Below are 19868 nucleotides of genomic sequence, written 5' to 3'. Positions count from 1 at the left end.
TATTTTGAGAGCGGATTAAAGTTTATTTTAAAAACTATTAAATTTGTTTGTTCATAGGAGAACAATAAAATCAGCAAAAGTAGTAAGTAATAAGTTCATATAGGCACAAATCCGATCAAATGATAAAATATCATCATGAAGAAACAACTTGTGTGAAACGCCTTAATTCGAGCAGCAAGTTATTAGATTAGTTTATCTATTTTCATATTTATTTAAAATATGTCTACTAAATGGGGTATGTGACTATCCTAAAAGTATTTAAAATTTGTGAACCCGTTTCTAAAACAAAGTTTTTTTCTGGTTATTGCAAGTTTAATCCTTTAGTGACACAATAACGGATAAATTGCTCCTCAAATATACCGTTTTAAATGTATGCTTTCTTTTGCTTGCAATTTTTGTTCAATATCGTGATCATTCAAGTATCTCAAATTAATAAAATGTAAATCTAGTTTCATATTAAAAAGTGAAATATTTCAGAATCAAAAAGTAAAGATCCACTGTACATGATGAAGTCACTAATTATTCTTATTACATTCACTCCACATCATAAAAAGGAACCATACAGGGTGTTACAGAATAAGATGATAGAACTTAGGAGGTTAAATCCTTAGGTGATTTGAAGAAGAAAAGTTCAAATATTTGATAACCTAAACTTCTTTAGTTTCGATCTAAAGGGTGTTAAAATAAAAAAAAAAGTTTTCCGAAAAGGTAATAAATGCTTCAAACTTTATTCTCCATATGTAGCATCCAGTTTAATTAAATTTAAAAAGTGAAAGTTTGGTTTAGATTAAGCGGTTTTAAAATATTTGCATTATTGTAATAAGAAAACACTGGTTTGCTAAGTCGTAATTGCACCAAAAATAAATAAAATTTTCACTCAATTTATACTTTTCTCTTTCTTAAAAAAAAAAAACCCTCAATTATTTAAATATTTAGAATACCTGTTAAATCATCTGATTTACTTGAATATCTTTGTCAATTTAAAAGAAACAAATCTTGCGGGAGTCATGTAAGTCTTGTAAGTAAATCTATAGCGAAAGCTTCACAGCTGTCCATTATTTTCATTATTAAAATTAAAAAAAAATAAATTTATTTGAAGATTTATGAAAATTTTCGCCTTAGAATTTAACATAAAAAAAAGATGCTTTGTATTTTTCTCATAGATTATTATCATACAACACCCTCTTTAAATTTTGATACTAGGTGTATTCACGGGTTTATAGAACTGCTTTTTTCTAACTAAATTTTACTTATTAGTAACCATTTCATTTATGTCCATGCATAGTCTCTAATGTATTTTAATGTGAAGAGACTTAGCAGTGCAATCGATATGTGCCTATGATTAGCAAATTCCGAAATATTACACAAACTGTATTTTGTGGTAGACAAAACCCCATTAAAATATTCGTAAGTTCAGGGTAAATTAAGGCTGTAAAGTTTCCTACAAGCATGTTTTTTTGCCAAACAACTATTGTCATTTAACTTAAGTTTTTCCTAATTTATCTATTATTAGAATTTTGCTTGTAGGAAGATAGTTTTGACCCTGTATATTCTATGTAATAATAAATTTTGAGCTTTATATTAGGATAATTTGTAATTGGAAGGACAATCTTCTAAATGAGGGAAAGGCAGGAATTGTAAATACTATTTTCTTTAATTTGTTGAGCTGGTGAAAAATCTTATGGTTTATAATGGTCTCTGAAATTAGATAATAATTTATTTTTAATTAGCGTAACGACAGACATTTTCACCCCAAAAAAATATGTTAGAAATAAAACATCACTTGTTTAAACTTGTAAATTTGTTTCTTTTATTGGGTAACCCATTATTATTTGCAATACCGATCCGCTTTCATTTTGCTTCTTCTGTCCAGTAATGCTTCATGCAAGTACCCATCTTGTTTTGCCTTTTTTAAGTCTTTCTTAGCCTCACTGCACAGTCTGAGACGTTTATCTTGAAACTTCTGAAATTTCTTCCTGCAAATTAGAAAATATAGTGTTAATTATTTATATCTATAACCATCACTTAAAGAAAATGAAACTTTTTCAATTAGAGCGCAATTCTAAACAGAAAAGGTGGGTTAAGGTAATAAAAAGGGATCACTGTAAAGAATATAACTAATTAAAATAATTGAATTTTATGCAGAAGGAACCAAATTAATTTAAATCTGTGAGCTATATTGACTGTTAAAGTCCTAGAGGCTGAAAATCGATCTAGATGTGAAAACATAAGCCTGAGTAAGGTGATCAGCAACAAGTTTGTAAGTGAATTACTAGATCGAACAGTCAAAGTATGGATGTCCCTGCAAACTGATACTGAAATGGTTTTCCATTATGATTTACCATTGATAAAAGAAAATATACAAACGGAACTGAAATATTATAATAAATTGAATATATTCATTAATAGATGATGTGTGTACAAATATTTGTTGTGAATGAATTAAATGTTCAGTTATTCAGGCCACCTTGTTGCATCACCACACTGTAGTGTGTATGATTGATATGTCCCCATTGCAAAAGGCCATATAATCCTATAATAACCATATCAATCTATCCCCTGCGTATAGGTTTGGAATTTTTAACTTACGAAATTATGTTACGTTTGACCAAAAATGTAATAATGCAACTTGGGCGAATGTTTTCGCTATAGATCCGATAGATGCCATTCCAAAATAAGCCCTTTTTTTACAAAATATTTAGTATACAGATTATGTAATATTGTTAAAAAATAATTATTGATGATTAAATTATTAATAATTTACTTATTCTTTACAGGACAATATAATTTAAGTTTATTTTGTGTATGCTATTTTGGAATATTAAACCGGTTGTACATAAATAACTTACACATAATTTATCTCAATTTGTTTAAGATTCGCCTGTTCCTCTTCTGGAACATCTTTTAAATTGTTAACTTCCTTGAAGGTATGTGATCTTATGGTCAAAAATTGCTCAGATCCGGCTCTTTTACTTTTGGCTATGATCGAATCTTCATCATCAGCAGAAACAAAGCATTCGTTCCATCCAAGTAAAGCCATTTTACCATCCTAAAAGATATGTCTATTCTATTATAAAAATTATAAATAGTATAAAAGACAAGTATTAACTTTGACTTATACTAATTATTACCTCTAATACTAGTTCCCATTGTTCCATAGGTCCAATAGCATCAGACCTTCCTGTCACTATACCACTTTTGTCAACTCTTAAATATTTATCGTACCCGGACTTGAAAGCTACTTTTCTCTCACTGATATAAACCCCAGTCAAAATTTCTTCAGGTGATGGTCCCTCTCCTTCATTGTGTGGTGCTCCCAATGTAAATAGCCCTGTTGATTAATTGAAAAATTAGTATAGATACAGTTTAATAGTAATATCATCAAACCATTGTCTAAAGCTTTAACATAAACATGTGAGCCAAATTCAATGGCAACAGCGCCGGTAATATCTTCAATCTTAGAGATTTTCCACCAGTTGCCGTGCTTTATCGAATCGGAATCTATTTGGGGTTTTTCTTCACTTTGGTGTTTAGATTTGTGTTTTCTTTTCTTTGATCTACAATTGTAATAAGAATTTAGTAAAAAACTAATGGAATCTTTATTAAACTTAAGATACTTTGATTTTTCTCCTTTCAGCCTCAGTTTTCCAGGTTTGTATGCATCATATTCAGACATTTTAGCTGAAAGCAATAAAACTTCTAACGGTTCACCTATAAATAAAATATAAGTATGAAAGTACGGTTTTGTTAAATGGTTTTATACTGTAGTATGTATGTGACAATTAAAGATCTATGGTGACAAAAGTAAAATTGGGATTTGGCCAACTGATATTTTTCAACCACTTCTTTCTAATCACTATTCTTATACAACTAGAATAAAATTTTCTTACATTCAAAACTATATATTTTTTAAATTTTTGTTTGATTAAAAAAAATCTAAAACATATTATTACTTATCACTAAATTTTTATGGTTTCCGGAAGCGAACGAGCTCATGGGTGGATAGATAATAATAATTGGCTAGTGAAAAATCAAAAAGTAAATATTCCAAATTCATTCTTATCTCTAAAACTGTTGCAGATATTCAAAAAAATACTGTTTTTGAAAACATAATTTAACCACACTTTAACCATAAAACAACACCAAATATTAAAATTATCAAATTTTTTTGTCTAATAATGTCATTTACACCTGATATATTAAAACAATCAAATAAATACTTAAATAAATAACGAAAAATATCCTTAAAACTTGTTAACTTCAAGTTCATATTTTCTTCTTTCCACTAATTAAATAAAATATATATAAATTATAGGCTGATAATTATAAATGAATGAATAAAATGAAGACATAAAAACGATAAAATAAAAAATACTTTTTAACACAGTCTGGATGATTTTAACCAGACAAACTAGAACCTCGAACCAGAACCCTGCCTTCTGAATTTCCTATTAGTATTCTTAGAAATTCTTAGTTGAGCTTAGACATTGAGTGAATTTAAAACGAAAGTTCGATAAGATCCTATAAGGAAAAAGCTGAAAAAAGATATTCAAATAGAAACTAGAACGTGATTAAAAATGGGAAAATATATGCATAGCTTGTTTCTTCTAATTCATCAACAAAAAAAATTAAATCATTAAAAAAAAACTAGAAAGTCTGATAAACGACATCTATATCTTCCCATTTTTAATGAACTAAAACTAAACATATTTGCAAAGTTTAATACATTGTTGTGTAAAAAAATAGTTTATTTATTATAAATTTTCAATTTCCTAATCAAATCCATTTTTTTATTTTAAATGACATAGGTAAATTTCTTTATATAAATTATATTAACTTCATTCATTATATAAATTATTATATTTCATTCGCGTCGCGTCATTCACATCAGTCGCATCGTGAAAATAAGAACTTACATTTCTTCCTTTTCAAAACATGATATTTATTATTTTCGAGTTATAGTGTGTAGTTTTTGTTTCCTTCTTAAATCCATGATTCTTCTAAACTTTATCACACTACATCAATAGATAAACAATCAACATGGATTCAAGCTGTACATCATGTAATAAAGCATGCATTTTTAAACGCCGGCCTAAGGCTAAAATTTGATGAGCTCTTTGGAAATGCCTGTGACCATTGCAGACTTTTCTTTTGTAAATCTTGTGTTGTCTTAACTGTTGCCGAAATTGACGCTTTGACCATGCAGAACAGGTCAATCTCTTTTTATTGTAACAGTTGCAAATATGTGTTTCCCATCACTGACATATCTTAACAGTATGAATCTCTCAAAATTCAAATGGATCAAAAAACCAAATATATTTTTAAACTTGAGGCAGAATCGGTCGGTGACTTAAAATCAAATCTTGGATCTGAAATTAATGGATTAATTGGGGAAAATAAATTGAAAGATGATCACATCAAACTAAAGCTTTGGACGATGAAGTCTTTTCGGCAGTTGAAGTACGGGACACCAACATTCAAACATTAAAGGATTAACTGATTACAATTAAGAAGGAATTTATTAGACTTCAGACCAAAAACGCCGAGTTGTCGGAGATAAACCGGTCATTGATTGATAAACTGGAGTCACTCGATGTTGAGATTAAAGATCTTCAACTTAGTATGGACTCTCTACTTCATGACAAATCTCGGCTAACTGAAGAAAATGAAAACCATATGCAAAGTGTTTTAAATTTAAATAAACTTTCTCTCAAAAACTCTGTTTCACATCGTACAGACAGATGTTCTCAGACTGACTTCATTAGATAACAGCACTCCAGAGGTAGATGCAGCTACTGATGTACCGTATTAAACATGACGAAGCCTCAAACTGTCACCGATGGATTAATCGGCAGCTGTCAAAAACGACTGCTTCTTCTGTTGGTCAGATGAGTAGTGGTTTGGACATCAATTTAAGAAACCAACTTAATAAATCATTTGTGGTCCAAAGTTTGATTAAACCTTTTGCTCTCTTTAATAATATCTGGGAGAATGTTGAAATTTTAACCAAGGATTTTGGCAAGGACGATTATATTATTCTTTTTGCTGGTTATAACTTCCGTTTATTGTAAATAATTAAAATTACTTGTACTGAAGCACACCAATATGTTCGTTGAACCCAAGCAAATGCTATAGATTTAATAATAAGCTTAGTGATTTAGTTTTTAATTTTGTTTTCTTCCAATCAAATTATTTTCATTAATAGTTGTATATATTGGGCTTAATGATATGATGGTCAGTCAACCCAACCTTGATAATATATCATGTAATGATGACACACCTGGTATCGACCCCCCAATTCAAGCATTGTGTATTATGATACCACTTGATAATATTTCCTGCTTGCATGTCATTGTAGTATATTTCGTTCCGAACAGTGGCTGTAATTTATATAAACGTTTTTTTGAGAAAATTGAGGCTTGAACCTTGTAGGTTAAAGAAACTTGGAATTTGCTATTACCGGCAACTTAACATTCCTAGTTATGTAATATTTTTTATTAACTCTATGTGCGGCAGCGACTGTTTAAATGCTCTCAAGTCATTTATTTCTTTTAACAATTTATTCCAGGTAAACCAAATCAGAAACAGTAATGGTGTTCTTCCGGATCTTATTATTGCATCTTTTGATGATGTTGAGGTTGATGGCGTCGAGAATTCTTTGGTTTCTGTTGATTCTCACTATCCGTGCATTGTTTAGGTGTTTTCCTTATAGGTAAAGAACGTCCTAGACATTGCAAGGTTACCTCGAGAACTAACTACCAGATTCAACTTTAGAAAGGCTTACTTTTTACTGATGTATAATATCTTTGCCTCCCACAATTGGGAACATCTTGAGGTATCTACTGATGTTAATATTGTCACTGAGGCTTTTTATTCTACACTTAATGAAATTTTTGACAAATCAGTACATAAGTCATGTCAAAAAAATAGAGAATACCCAGTACGGTTTACCATTGAGGTTATTAAGCGTAAGTATAAACTTTATTTTAAATCAAGGAAATCCAGATCTATCTACTGGAGATGTAGACACCATTCCACAAGAGCTAATCTTTATTAATTCTATTGATTAAATCTAAAGGTAAAGCTGCCTACGCCAACTACCTAAGAGACATGGAATCTGCGTTAGGAACAAATCCCAGAATGTTTTGGTCCTTTGTGAAATCCTTGAGAGATTCGACGGATATCATGGAGGAAATACATAAATAAGTTATGTATATTTATGTAGGTATGTATGTTAGTATCTGTAAGTGGCTTTGTAGCTGTTGATACTTGTAAAATAAATTAATAAATAAACCTTAGTTTTAGTTTGAAAATTTATAAAATCCAATAAAATGCCCATGGAGTAATTTCCAATTCCATAGCAGATCAAACAACGAAAATTAATGCTGTATATTTAAGTAATACTCCATTACAAAATAGAGTAGAAGAGGTTTTAGTAGATTGTAAAAAATAGATTATTTCAAAGAATAGGTTAATTATATATGTATGTTTCTGAACCCTAAATTCGAAACCCAAAAATTGAATGGAATACATAGAAATTAAAGCTTGATAATTAAAAATAAGGGAAAACAAGAACTGAAACCTTTGAACAGTTTATAAAAGGTTACTCTATAATGGCCTACATATAAATTGCAAATTAAAGTAAGGGAAGAATCATATTCCAACATTACACATATAAATTAGTTAAACAATGCCAAATATCTTTTGCAATAATAATGGAGGACCAACAAAGTGATTGTTTAAAATGTTACTAAGAAATCATTGTCACTGTTAATGAAGATTTAATTAAAATTTTATTTTTCCTTTGGTTGGAGCGCCAACTAATTCTAGTGTTGAAGAAGTAGTCCATACTTGCAGTGGAGTTAATATGCCAATGTTGAAGACATAAAACACCCAATTATTTATTCGTTCACTAATTAAGCTTTTTTATCATTATTGTAGATTGTAGATGATTGTTAGTTATTTTAACCTTTTGACCTTGCCAGACACTATAGCATTTAAATATGTATTGATGAAAACCCTCAATTTGTGTAAGTTTTAATACTTTTTGTATTTTAACACTTTTAATCTTTATCTTATAAGGTTCCTTTGTTCTTTATAGATCCCTGATGATGGACATGTTATATGTCCGAAATTTTTTAATAAATTTAGTGGAGGATGACATTTTTAGTTACCCATTAATTCTAATGTGCCTATTAAATGTTATGGAAAATGTGACTGAGCATGCGACATATGCTGATACCCTCCAGCACCTTACCAGAAATAATGACATTTGAGGAATTTCTTCACTCCCTTGTGGCTTTTTAGGAGTATTGTGTTCTTCATGTTTATATTGTATTTCTGTTAAAGCTGCTTTGTATTTGTTACTTAATGCTTAACGCTTGATCCTTGATGTATTTTTCCTTTAATTGTGAATTATCTTCATATAGTTACTGGAGGATGGGTTTTATTTTATTATTGTAATTTTAATTGCACTATTTTTTTTTTTCTGTATTTTGTCTTGTGTAAGAGTTTGTACTTTTTGGCATGAATAAATAAATATGTATACTTAGTGATGGGTTCTATTTAAATCTTTTTCATCTGCTCTTTACTGTGTAGTGAGGATAGGAGTTCATAGTTCAAGGCACAGTAATCCGTTTCTCCCACAATGGGAGATTTGCAGGACACAGAAAAACCCTGTGTTGAGAGTTTGTCAGGAACCCAACGCAATCCTTACACTTTGTACAAAAGGAATATGGTGACCCTAGTACAGAAAGAAAATTATATGGTTTCTACCTACAGTGGACTACTAAGGTGGTTCAGTTAATTTTAGGTAATAATTCAATTATCCTGGGAGTTTAGCTGAAAAGACTAGAGAAATATAAACTTGTAAGATCTTATATTTACCTTTTTAGACCAAACCCACAGAATATCTATTATTCAAACTAATTGATAATATTGTCTTCTATTCTATAATAATAAATAAAGATATATTAACATTATTTATGTTGTTCTGGTGTGCTGTCACGTTACGTCAACGTCATATGATCGACACTTAAGAATGGTTTACAATTTTAGTAAACATATCGCGGAATAAAAATATCGCCGTAAAATCAATGACATGTTTTAGGTCAGATATGTATATATAGTGATAAACGAATTTTTATAATTTTAAGACCAATTATAGCAGTGGTTACTTACAATGCATTATATAAGGCTTTTTTAGTTGGCGTTTTTAGCAATAAAAATTAAACTATATTCAAGCACCCCGCTATTCACTGAACTGAATCCTTCCGATTTTGTTTTTAAAGATTTATGAAGGATATTGTGAGCTAGGTCCTGTCATTACATTCTTAATGATCTTAATTCATTAATTAAGATCACCTAAAAAATGTAATCTTTAAAGAAACTTTAATTAAATCAAACACTTCCAGACATATTTATTTTTCATTGTAATAAGAGCAAGAAATTATATTCGGCAACCAGTGCGTACAAAGAAAATTCAATTTAAAATTTTAAAAAATATCGCCATCTGTCAGTCGTATATACTTAAATGCAAGATCGCGCGGCCCGTAGGACTAATATTATTCCGTAGAGTAAAGCTAAAGAAGCCTAGGACCGCATTGAGTTTGATCGTAACAAAATTGAACTTCTCTCTAACAAATTAGAAATTAAGTTGAAAACTTACAAAGCTATTAATGTGATTAAAATACAAGAGGGAAAATCTTGCCACATAAGGTTTTATTACCGAATTAAAGCTGGGGAAGATCGTGTTTAAGAAACAAGTTTAAATTGTAGAGATCTCAATTTGCAATAGCTGCTGATAATCGCAAAAAGATCATTTTAATGCTTAGCAAAAGGAATTAAATAGTAGAAAAAGAAAAGAAGGGAAAACTTAGTTCTAAGATTTTTCATTGTGAAGCAAAACTAAGTTCTAAGGTTATAAGTTCTGAGCCAAAAAATTGTTTAATACTCCAGAACTTAGATGGCATTAAAACTAAAATATTGGAAATAAATAAAGCAGTAAATGTTTATTAGTATGTTATTATTGTTTTTATTGAAATAATTTGAAGTAACGCAAATAGAAGCTATAGGTCAAAATAGAAACTAGACTTATAGAATTATTTGGTAAAACTGTAGAACAGTTATTTGTCCAGTTTGGAATAACTACTCAGAGAATCATTAAAGCTGACTGCTACATTCCTTCCAAAACTGGCACTTCCAGATATGAGGCTCATTGTGGGGAGATTGAGAGACTGGTTGGCGTATATCCGGATGCCAACTTTTTATGGAAGATTACAATTTACTTTGAGCCCTTTGGGATACTATTGGCACTCTGTAAAGCTGATCTTTGGCCTCCTTTGCAATTGAATTGTGTAAAAGCTTTGCATTTTTAAACTGGAGACAAATTAATCGACTGGGCGTATCCATGCGGCGTATTTCTGGACTTAGTATTTACTAATATTAAAAGTATTGTGATCTAGAGTGGAGGTGTTGCAGTTTGAGTAGATAGTTACTTCGATATTTCATTTAATGTATCTATACCTGTAAATAGTAAAAACATAAAATAATAATGTAATAGTTAAACTTATTATTAGATGAGGTTCAAGTTGATTCTGTGTGTGAAAGTTATTACGAATGTATTTATTATGCACTTAACCTCTACATTCCAATCAAAACCTATAAAAATCGGAATTTTCCAAGCTGGTTCTCTCCAGAACTTCGGAGAGCTGTCCGTAAGAAAATCATTCTCAGTATAAGGTAATAGGTAGTGATTTTTTTTCCGAGTTTTCTTAGAACAAAGAGCAAGGTTCTTTATTAAAATTGCTATAATAACTGTATTAACAAAAGAGAATCTGGATTTATAGAATAAGCACAGCTCTTTTGGAGACACATGGTAAAAATGGAGAGAACTACTAGTGAGCTCCATGAAATTAAAATATATTTCTTTAAGTGACCAAACAGTTGCTGACTTTTAAATTTTTTACTCTCGTTAAGATTTTGCTTCTATGAACAAAGCTGAACAATGCTATTCAATCGCTCATCACTCAGTACAAACGTAGTCAATTTACCTCATGTAAAAGCACCTTAAGATAAACGGAATAATATTCCGCCTTGGTACCTTTTAACTCCGTTACGTTCACTCTTTTATAATCAAATAATTTAAGAAATCCTTGCCATTTTGAACCTATATTTACATTTAGTCTTTAACCTCATTTAAAAGTATATTTTCAATAAAAAATTAAAATTTCCACAAAGGAATCTTACGTATTGATTATCGTCCGGTTATTTTAGACAGAAACTCCGTAAAAGCGCATGCGGGTTAATCTGGAAAGAGACAACCGATATAATCGAAGTTGTTCATGATTCATGCGCTTTGTGTACCCTGTTGTTATTTCTCTTCAGCCATGTTCGATAGTTTGTAATTTTTGATTTTGCCGTGGGAAATTTAATAAATAGTATCCAAAAATGGCCGGGAATACCGGGATGGAGCAGCTTATTCCGATAGTGAACAAACTTCAAGATGCCTTCACCCAGTTGGGAGTGCATATGACTTTGGATCTCCCACAAATTGCTGTTGTGGGCGGACAGTCAGCAGGAAAGAGTTCAGTTTTAGAAAATTTCGTAGGAAAGTAAGTTTTCCTATTTATTTACACTGTAATATATTCGTACCATAAATTTAAGTTCATTAAATAATTATTAAGACTTGTTGGGACCAAATCAATTTGACCCAGTTCTTCATTGACATCTATCCATAATTACCCCCTTATTATAAACCCTTTGTACATAATCCTCCTTAACCCAAATAAATGTTGGCGACCAAATCCTTAATAGTCTTTGGATAACTATTTCTATCCATCTCTTATGAAACAAAACAGTTTATCTCTATCTAGTGTATTGTATAGATTTTTTAGGCCTAATCTAAAAAGGTCACCAGTTTATTGACTTATGATTTATTTGATTTCAGAGACTTCCTTCCTAGAGGATCTGGCATAGTCACCAGACGTCCCCTGATTTTGCAATTGATTCATGCCAATGCTGGTAATTATAATTTTTTTTTTATACTTAATTTTAAAGAGTAAAATTTTAAAATCAATAATTAATAGACATGACTGTTTCATTCATCTCCTATATGATGTTTTAACTTCTGATTTTTATGTTGCTTCTGTTCAAACAAAAGTGTTAAAAAGTGAAGCAAATTATGAAGTATCATTTTATACCAGAAACAATGAATCCTTAATAATAATAATAATAAATTTATTAGCAATAAATAGTATTACAATAGTTTACAATCATACTAACATATACCCATAAATTAGATAAACATATTCACAAATAATCAATTAAATAGCTTATTAGATTCCAATCACAAATCAGAGCACCAAAACTCCAACTTAATTGTTTATTTATTTATTTATTTATTCATAATACGGGAAAACCCCATTAACTGTAAATTTTACAAAGCAATAATATTTACATAAACAACTTTCATAATCTAAACCTACTTAAAAAATTAATACTAAAGTAAAAAACACCTATACTACATATACTAGAAACAACCTTAATAATTTATATGCAAGAATGTAAATACAAAACTTTATGCACAATTATGAAGTAAGTGACCTCTTTAGATGCATTAAGGAACTTATGTTAAACACATCAATATTCGAATTGTTTAACAAATTCATATACCTATCCATAGGATTGTTAATTCCATAGGATGTTCTGTGGATTGGAATGTTAAAGGTTACATTATGGCGCAACCCGTGATGAGGAACATTAAATCGTATGCGACCCAACAGATCAGGGCAATCAATAAGCCTATTAACGATCTTATATATAAAACTAGCACCAGAAATATTACGGCGTTGCGACAGTGTCGGAATAGATAATTGACTTTCAATATAAGAATAGTCATGGTTCTCAATGACAGTTAAAGTTCTATGAGCACAATATCTCAGGAATTTATGTTGAACTCTTTCTAAAGCATCGATATGAATCTGGTGGTATGGAGACCAAACTACAGAGCAGTACTCCAATATAGTTCTTACTAGGGAGCAATAAACCCTTCTTGTTGAAGAGACTGAGAAATATGAACAGTTTCTCATAACAAACCCTAGCAATTTTGATGCTTTTATAGAAATTGAATTAATATGATCAATAAATGTGAGTTTCTCATCAAAAATAACTCCTAAATCCCTAATAGATGCAACATAATTCAGTGGCTCATTATTAATGAAGTAGTTGGATTGAAACCGGTTGATCCTGCGAGTGAAACTAATAACACAACATTTCCTAGCATTTAAATGAAGATTGTTTTGTTCACACCAATTATTTAGGCGATCCATATCTGCTTGTAGTAAATCTTGATCCACAATACTACCAACCACCCTCCAAAATTTTAAGTCGTCTGCAAACATCAAACACTGACTATACAGGAAACAGTTAACTATATCATTAATAAATAAATTAAATAATAAGGGTGATGTATGCCCTCCCTGAGGGAGACCTGATGTTACGCTGATAGGATCAGAAAAATGTCCACCTACCCTGACCCTTTGAATACGGCCAGTTAAAGAATTCTTAATCCAACTCACAAAATCAACATGAAACCCTACGGAGATCAGTTTTGACAGAAGAATTTGATGATCGATACGATCAAACGCCTTACTAAAATCGGTGTATATAGAATCAATTTGTTTATGATCCTCTAATTTACTCATAAGATCAGATTGGTAACAGATCAAGTTAGTGGCAGTAGACTTATTCTTGCAAAACCCATGCTGTGAATCTGATATTAAGCCTTTGCATAACCAAGAAAGTTGATTAGCTATGAGGCTATCAAAAAGTTTAGGTATTGAAGATTGAATGCAAATACTTCTATAATTATCTATGACATCCCGACGGCCAGCTTTAAACAACGGCACAATAAAATTGTATTGTTTTACTTATGTAAATACTTAATCAGTAATTGGTAATTTACTTTAATATCAATACCCTGTGTTATTGCTAACCATTTCATGCATAGTTGTATTAAAAATACTGTGTGTGCATCTTTGAACTTTAAAGTTAGTATCTTAATTAATTGATGTTAGTTAATAATAATAATTGCTTATAAATCAAACAAAAAAGAAACAAAAATAAAATAGCCCACAAAAGCAAAACAATAAATAAAATATATCCCTTACTAGATATTATATTTTCTATTAATTATATTAAATAAGAAATTCATTATTAATTTTTTATCTTAAAAGTATTCATTGGTCTTAATATTAATTGGGCAGTCATTAAATATTTTTGGCCCCACACAATAAATGTGGTTCTGACAGAGAGCATGCTTGGGATTTTGCAGAGATACCTTTTGTTGTGGCATTTCTTGTGTTTTTGAAATGGCTCAATTTTTCTTTGTAGTAATTGGATTTCAGCATAATTTGAACCACTGCTTTTATGTATAATTGGTTAATGTTTAATAAACTACTTTCTCTAAACAGTAGTTCAGATGGACCTTTTGCTTTTAAAAAGCATTTTTTAATTATGCACTTTTGCACAACTTGTAATTTGGAAATTACTGTAGGTCCTTCATTACCCCAAACTACCATTTTTTTAATACTTTGTAAAGCCAATTCAGACTTTTGCTCTGTTAAGTTCCAGTTCTCTTCACTAATAATAACCACTGTGTCAACAGCAAAACAAAAAACAGAATCCTCCCTTTTCAGCTGTGTCCATTGATGTATATAATGAATAGCAATGTTGCCAACACATTATTGTATATTTAAAGTTGTTTTGGTACCTATTAAATATTTCTAATAAAAACAAGATAAAAAGATTAGATTTATTTAGACAAATCCTACTTTATGTATGGCAAAAAACACAACACTTGACTTATATTTACTGATTAATACTCACAATCACATAGATGTGATATAAATCTTAATCAGTTTTGTAAAGGGTGTTTACATTATATGGACATGTTTCTCTTAGGACCCCACATTTCTAGTCTAAAAACCTCAAATGTCACCAGCTATTTTATAATATTTCACATTAAAGATCTCAGATAGCAAATAAAAATCTTCAGAATATGTCATATTGGTTATTAAAACTCTGTTCTAACCAGCGACTTGAAACAGCTTAATTAAGATATTAGGTTGTTAGATTTTTGTTTTGATCAATATTCAACTGATTTATCAATTATTTACTAATTAGTGGTTGAATGGTCATTCAATATTTCAAAGTAAATTCAAAATAGAATATCAATATTGATGTTGCTATTATAAAGTAATGATTCAACACTTACACTATCATATAATATTGATGTGTTTATTCATATCAAAAAATTTGAGTTTTTTTAGCTGAACCACTCTGAAGAGTCAAATGACGAATAACTTAAACTCTTCTTAAGAAAGGAAAGTTCTATTTGAGACTTAACTTTAAGGTTGTGGTGTGTCTAAAAGGTGACCTTGACTAAAATGTTGTTTTTCTGTTATCTCCTGCCTTTCTAAAATTTGTACCTAATATAGTTTTTACTAAGGGCCTATTGAAATATGTATGTACATTGAACTTTTTGAAATAGCAAACTGTATATAGTGAATGGCAAAAATGTGGAACAAATTCAATAAAAAATAAATGAGAGCGTTTTCAAAAAAACGCGCTCGCACAAGTCGATTAATATTTTTGGTTGCACATTTTTTTCAACAAAAATTTGTATACAGGGTATCTCATGTAGCCGTGGTCAATACCAATTTTCTTATTTTAAATGGAACACCCTGTATCTGATTACATTTTTGGATTCTACACAAAACTAAACATTTCCATCTATTACATGCCATACTTTTATTTAACTGTTTCTGAGAATCATATCATATTTGGTTCCTGCCTGGTTGAATCCCATCTTATATGGCATCTGCTTTTGGGGGAGCCATAGTAACTACCTTCTGCAGATTTTGTTTGTTCCTCAGAGACATGCATAACGGCACGCATTTTGAACATTTAATAAAATAAATTTGTTAAACTAATTAAATTTGTTTTTCTACCCTACCGATTTACACTTTAATTGCTTCTTGGTCAATCAATTTTATTTTTTTTACAACCATTGATAGCATAATGAATGCCCTTTAAAATAATGTATCACACCATGGGGTAGCCATTTGACATACCAAAGTTTGGCATAAATAAAATATTCATTATTTCTAGACATTTTCGCTAACTATTTGCTTACACATTTACCGATTTCTTTTTTTTTGGTACCGTTGAATAGAGAATTTTACGTTCCTTACTATGATGTATCACACGATGGGGGTTCCTATTTGACATATTAAAGTGAGGTTAGCTGGAGGTGAGGAGGTGATTGACAGAAATTCAGTAAATGCATAATTAAACGTCCCCCTGTATATCTAATTTGACGTGTTTGTACTGAATAGTAAGCCCAAGTATATAAGAATTTTTTTAATAGTAATTTAAATTGTTTGGGAGATCTTGCCTCCTTAATGCATCTTGGCAGATGGTTAAAAATTTTCATATTCTCATAAAAAATGAAAACCTGACTAAAGTAGATGTTGGAATGGGAAGACGTAAATTACCATGTTGGCGAGTAACATATCTTGGATTTTGGGTGATAAACTTGTGTTGATTTAGGAAAATCAGGCATGCTACTTCCTGTATGTAGAAGCAGTAGATAGTAAGAATACTCTCTTTGATAAAGCATGGCCAACAAGACTCTCACGGTGATATCCCACATATATATCTCACTCTGATGTAGGTACCACACTAAAAGTTTTCATTTAAAATACCAAAGTTTGGCGTAAATAAAATATTCATTATTTCTAGACATTTTCGCTAACTATTTGCTTACACATTTACCGATTTCATTTTTTTTGGTACCATTGAATAGAGAGTTTTACACTGCTTACTATGATGTATCACACGAAGGGGGTTCCCATTTGACATATTAAAGTGAGGTTAGCTGGAGGTGAGGAGGTGATTGACAGAACTTCAGTAAATGCATAATTAAACGTCGCCCTGTATACCTATTTGACGTGTTTTTTTTTTTTTTTTTTTTTTTTTTTTTTAAGCAAGTTATTAAGGGTGGATCATTTTGAAATGAAAGCACTGTATATAATATAAATAATAAATAAAAAACTCATCCAAAACATTGCTAAGAGTGTTTTCATTAAATTGACTAATTACATATCTAATTTTAAATTTTAGATCATCTAAATTACGCGGTTTCTCTATATAAACTTTTGATTTGAAATACTCCCAAAGAAAAAAATCCAAGGGTTTGAGCCATTCCTTAGGACCCTTCCTACCAATCCACTGCCCGGGAAAAAGCATATTTAAATATTTGCATTGCTGATGAGCAAAATGGAGTGAGGCACCAGCCTTTTGAAACCAAATTGATCTATTTAGCATATTAAACTTATTTGGATTTGGAGAAGAAGTAGCAAGAGTTGACATTAAGTCATTTTGATATTCTAAATATCGATCTCCAGTAAGAATGTGATAGAAAAAAAAAGGTCCAATAATTTTATTTAAAATCCCTGCCCAAACATTTAATTTTTGCAGATGCTGGATATGATTTTCTCTCATCCAATGGGGATTATTCATGCTCGAATACCAAAAATTTTGATTATTTACTGTACCATTTAAACAAAACGTGGCTTTAACACTGAATAGTATCTGCCGATGGAACAATAGATTTAAGTTATATGTTATAGAAAATTTTAGTCTGCAATAAGAATCATCATCATTTAGCTCATGCAGTAATCAAGGTTTATATGCATGCTTTCCTTTCTTCAATACACGCAAAGTTGTTCGTTGACTAACGTCGTACATTATTAAAGGCTACTTTAGAAGATGAAATATGGGAATTATCTTCCACTTCTAATAAATTATTCAATCTTGTATTTTCATTAATTTTTGGACGACCTGGCCGTATACGATTTTTCACTGTCCCTGTTTCCCTAAATTTTCTTTCAAGTTTTACTTACTTCTTGTAATGGACTTTTCGGGAAATTTTACATTAAACAAACATCTTCATGAGTTCTTTGTTTATCTTCGTATCCAATAAAAATTAAAATTTCAATTTTTTGACTTATTTGAAAGAACCATATTTATTTGAAATATGCACTGCCACAAGTCATATTTGACAATTTACTTACCATGACAATATACCTTAAGTAATGCTTGTTTTTTTTAATAGATACTTCAACAATTTTAAGTGCATTTGTTCCATATTTTGTGACATATATCATATTTTGTATGTTTTTAGAAAAAAAGGAATTAAAAAGTAGGAATAGAAAAGTGAAATCCGTTTTTCTAAAAGCTCAAATTCTCAAAAACTTGTTCTATTTTTGATAGAACAAGTTTTAGAGGCTTTTAAATTCATAAAAACAGAAATTTTCGATACCGCGTATGTTAGAAACAGTTGAATTTATATTTATATTCATTGTATGGCATGTGATACATCAAAATGTTCATAATTTTGTGAAGAATCCAAAAATGTTATCACATACAGGGTGTTCCATTTAAAATAAGAAAGTTGGTATTCACCGTTGCTACATGAGACACCCTGTATACAAAACTTTTGTTGGAAAAAATGCGTAAACAAAATTATTAATTGACGTGTGCAACCGTTTTTTCGAACACGTCCTCATTTATTTTTTATTGAATTTGTTGCTTATTTTTGCTGTTTACTGTATATGGCAAAAAAATTTTTTTCTCTCAATATATTGATAGGGGAACATTGCACTATTGCTCCATGTCAAGTGAGTGTCAGTTTAAACAGAAAAAAAATTAGTGCGCTTTAGACCATATGACTGAAGTAAAAACTTCTTTAGCTCCATTCATATGTATATTTATGCACAATTTTCGTACGTAATTTCTTCTTAGTTGATGGTCCTGACGCTCCACTTTCATATTCAGAGTCTGTATCAGTTCCTGCTAATAATTTTTTATTATTCTCCCAAAAATTCACAAAATATGATCTTTAAAATAAATTTTTAATATATATTCCATGCACTGGCTATGAGAGAAAAGAAAATGTGTTCGTGCACGGCTCTCTCTTCTACGTTAATATACGAAGCGTAAATATCTTTCTCGCTCCACTAACTCATATCACCTTCTCAACTACCATTCGCCTCCTTACTCCCCAACTCAAGTGTGTGTAAAGAAGTTTTACTTCAAACAAATTGTAAAAAACATCTGATAAGGTATCCATTTGGTAATTTTGTATTATGTTTGGTATGTTTTTAAAACAATAAATCATTAAGACAAACTATTAAAAGACAAATATGACTGGTCTGCTTAGTATGCATAGATGCACTGAGATTGTAAAGGGTGTTTTTTTTAGAGGCGGAGAACTTTAAATTGAAATTAAACACAAAATATTTTATTGATATGAACGAATTTGGTTTTATATTAAAGAATTTTTCTTGGCATTAATATTTAAAAATGATTTCGGGCATGTGAGCCCCACGGCTGGCGCGTATGTGGTGTAATCTAGAGGTCCAATTTTCACACACTCTTTCCAGTACTGCAGACTGTATTTCGGCAATCGTATGTTGGCTTCCAAGTGCTCAAGTGTTTCGGGTTTATCAGCGTAGACATGCGACTTAACATAGCCCCAAAGAAAATAATCTAATGGCGTCAAGTCGCACGAACGAGCTGGCCAGTTTACAGGTCCATTCCTTGAAATTATTCATTGCTCGAATGTCTCTTGCAGTAAATTAATTGTTTGGCTCGCTGTATGGCATGTGGCACCGTCCTGCTGAAACCACATTTCTGCAACGGCTTCCAATGCTCGTGGATTGTCATCCCCCCAAATTCGGCAATTCTGCCACCCATTCAGTTAATGTACGGCGCAAAAGATGATCCTGGGGTTTCAACTCCTG

General features: G+C 30.6%; 2 protein-coding genes across 6 annotated transcripts in view; one reads left to right on the top strand and one right to left on the bottom strand.

Moving 5' to 3' along the window:
• Positions 1-1783: 1783 nt before the first annotated feature.
• Positions 1784-17985, bottom strand: LOC126736920 (protein FRG1). Of its 3 annotated transcripts, none has more exons than XM_050441549.1 (6): positions 17967-17985; positions 3618-3711; positions 3388-3557; positions 3132-3331; positions 2850-3049; positions 1784-1976 (listed from the first exon to the last, which is right to left on the bottom strand). In XM_050441549.1, the coding sequence occupies exons 2-6, from the start codon at positions 3674-3676 to the stop codon at positions 1829-1831; spliced, it is 777 nt and encodes a 258-aa protein (XP_050297506.1). In that variant the 5' UTR covers positions 3677-3711; positions 17967-17985; the 3' UTR covers positions 1784-1828. The 3 variants fall into 3 exon arrangements, with proteins under 3 accessions (XP_050297506.1, XP_050297504.1, XP_050297505.1); XM_050441547.1 differs by lacking the exon at positions 17967-17985 and adding an exon at positions 8892-9026 and having other exon boundaries at positions 3618-3713; XM_050441548.1 differs by lacking the exon at positions 17967-17985 and adding an exon at positions 8887-9019.
• LOC126736919 (dynamin) overlaps positions 11209-19868 on the top strand; it is a 40128-nt gene continuing 31468 nt past the window's right edge. For all 3 annotated transcript variants that reach the window (XM_050441544.1, XM_050441543.1, XM_050441546.1), the window contains exons 1-2: positions 11209-11612; positions 11948-12021. In XM_050441544.1, coding sequence (XP_050297501.1) covers positions 11449-11612; positions 11948-12021 — 238 coding nt within the window. In that variant the 5' untranslated portion in view covers positions 11209-11448. The remainder of the gene's footprint in view (positions 11613-11947; positions 12022-19868) is intronic.

Source organism: Anthonomus grandis, chromosome 5 (genome assembly GCF_022605725.1).
Source record: "Anthonomus grandis grandis chromosome 5, icAntGran1.3, whole genome shotgun sequence".
NCBI lineage: Eukaryota > Metazoa > Arthropoda > Insecta > Coleoptera > Curculionidae > Anthonomus > Anthonomus grandis.
The sequence above is the reverse complement of the archived record's forward strand: the minus strand, read 5'-3'. Positions and strand labels throughout refer to the sequence as shown.

What these genes read in the sequence shown, in the direction of transcription:
- LOC126736920 (XM_050441549.1), bottom strand. Translation starts at nt 3,676, where the DNA reads ATGTCTGAATATGATGCATACAAACCTGGAAAACTGAGGCTGAAAGGA. An exon ending in CTGAAAGGAGAAAAATCAAA is followed by an intron (nt 3,558 to 3,617) that starts GTATCTTAAGTT and finishes TTACAATTGTAG; the next exon opens with ATCAAAGAAAAGAAAACACA. An exon ending in CAAATTGAGATAAATTATGT is followed by an intron (nt 1,977 to 2,849) that starts GTAAGTTATTTA and finishes TCTAATTTGCAG; the next exon opens with GAAGAAATTTCAGAAGTTTC.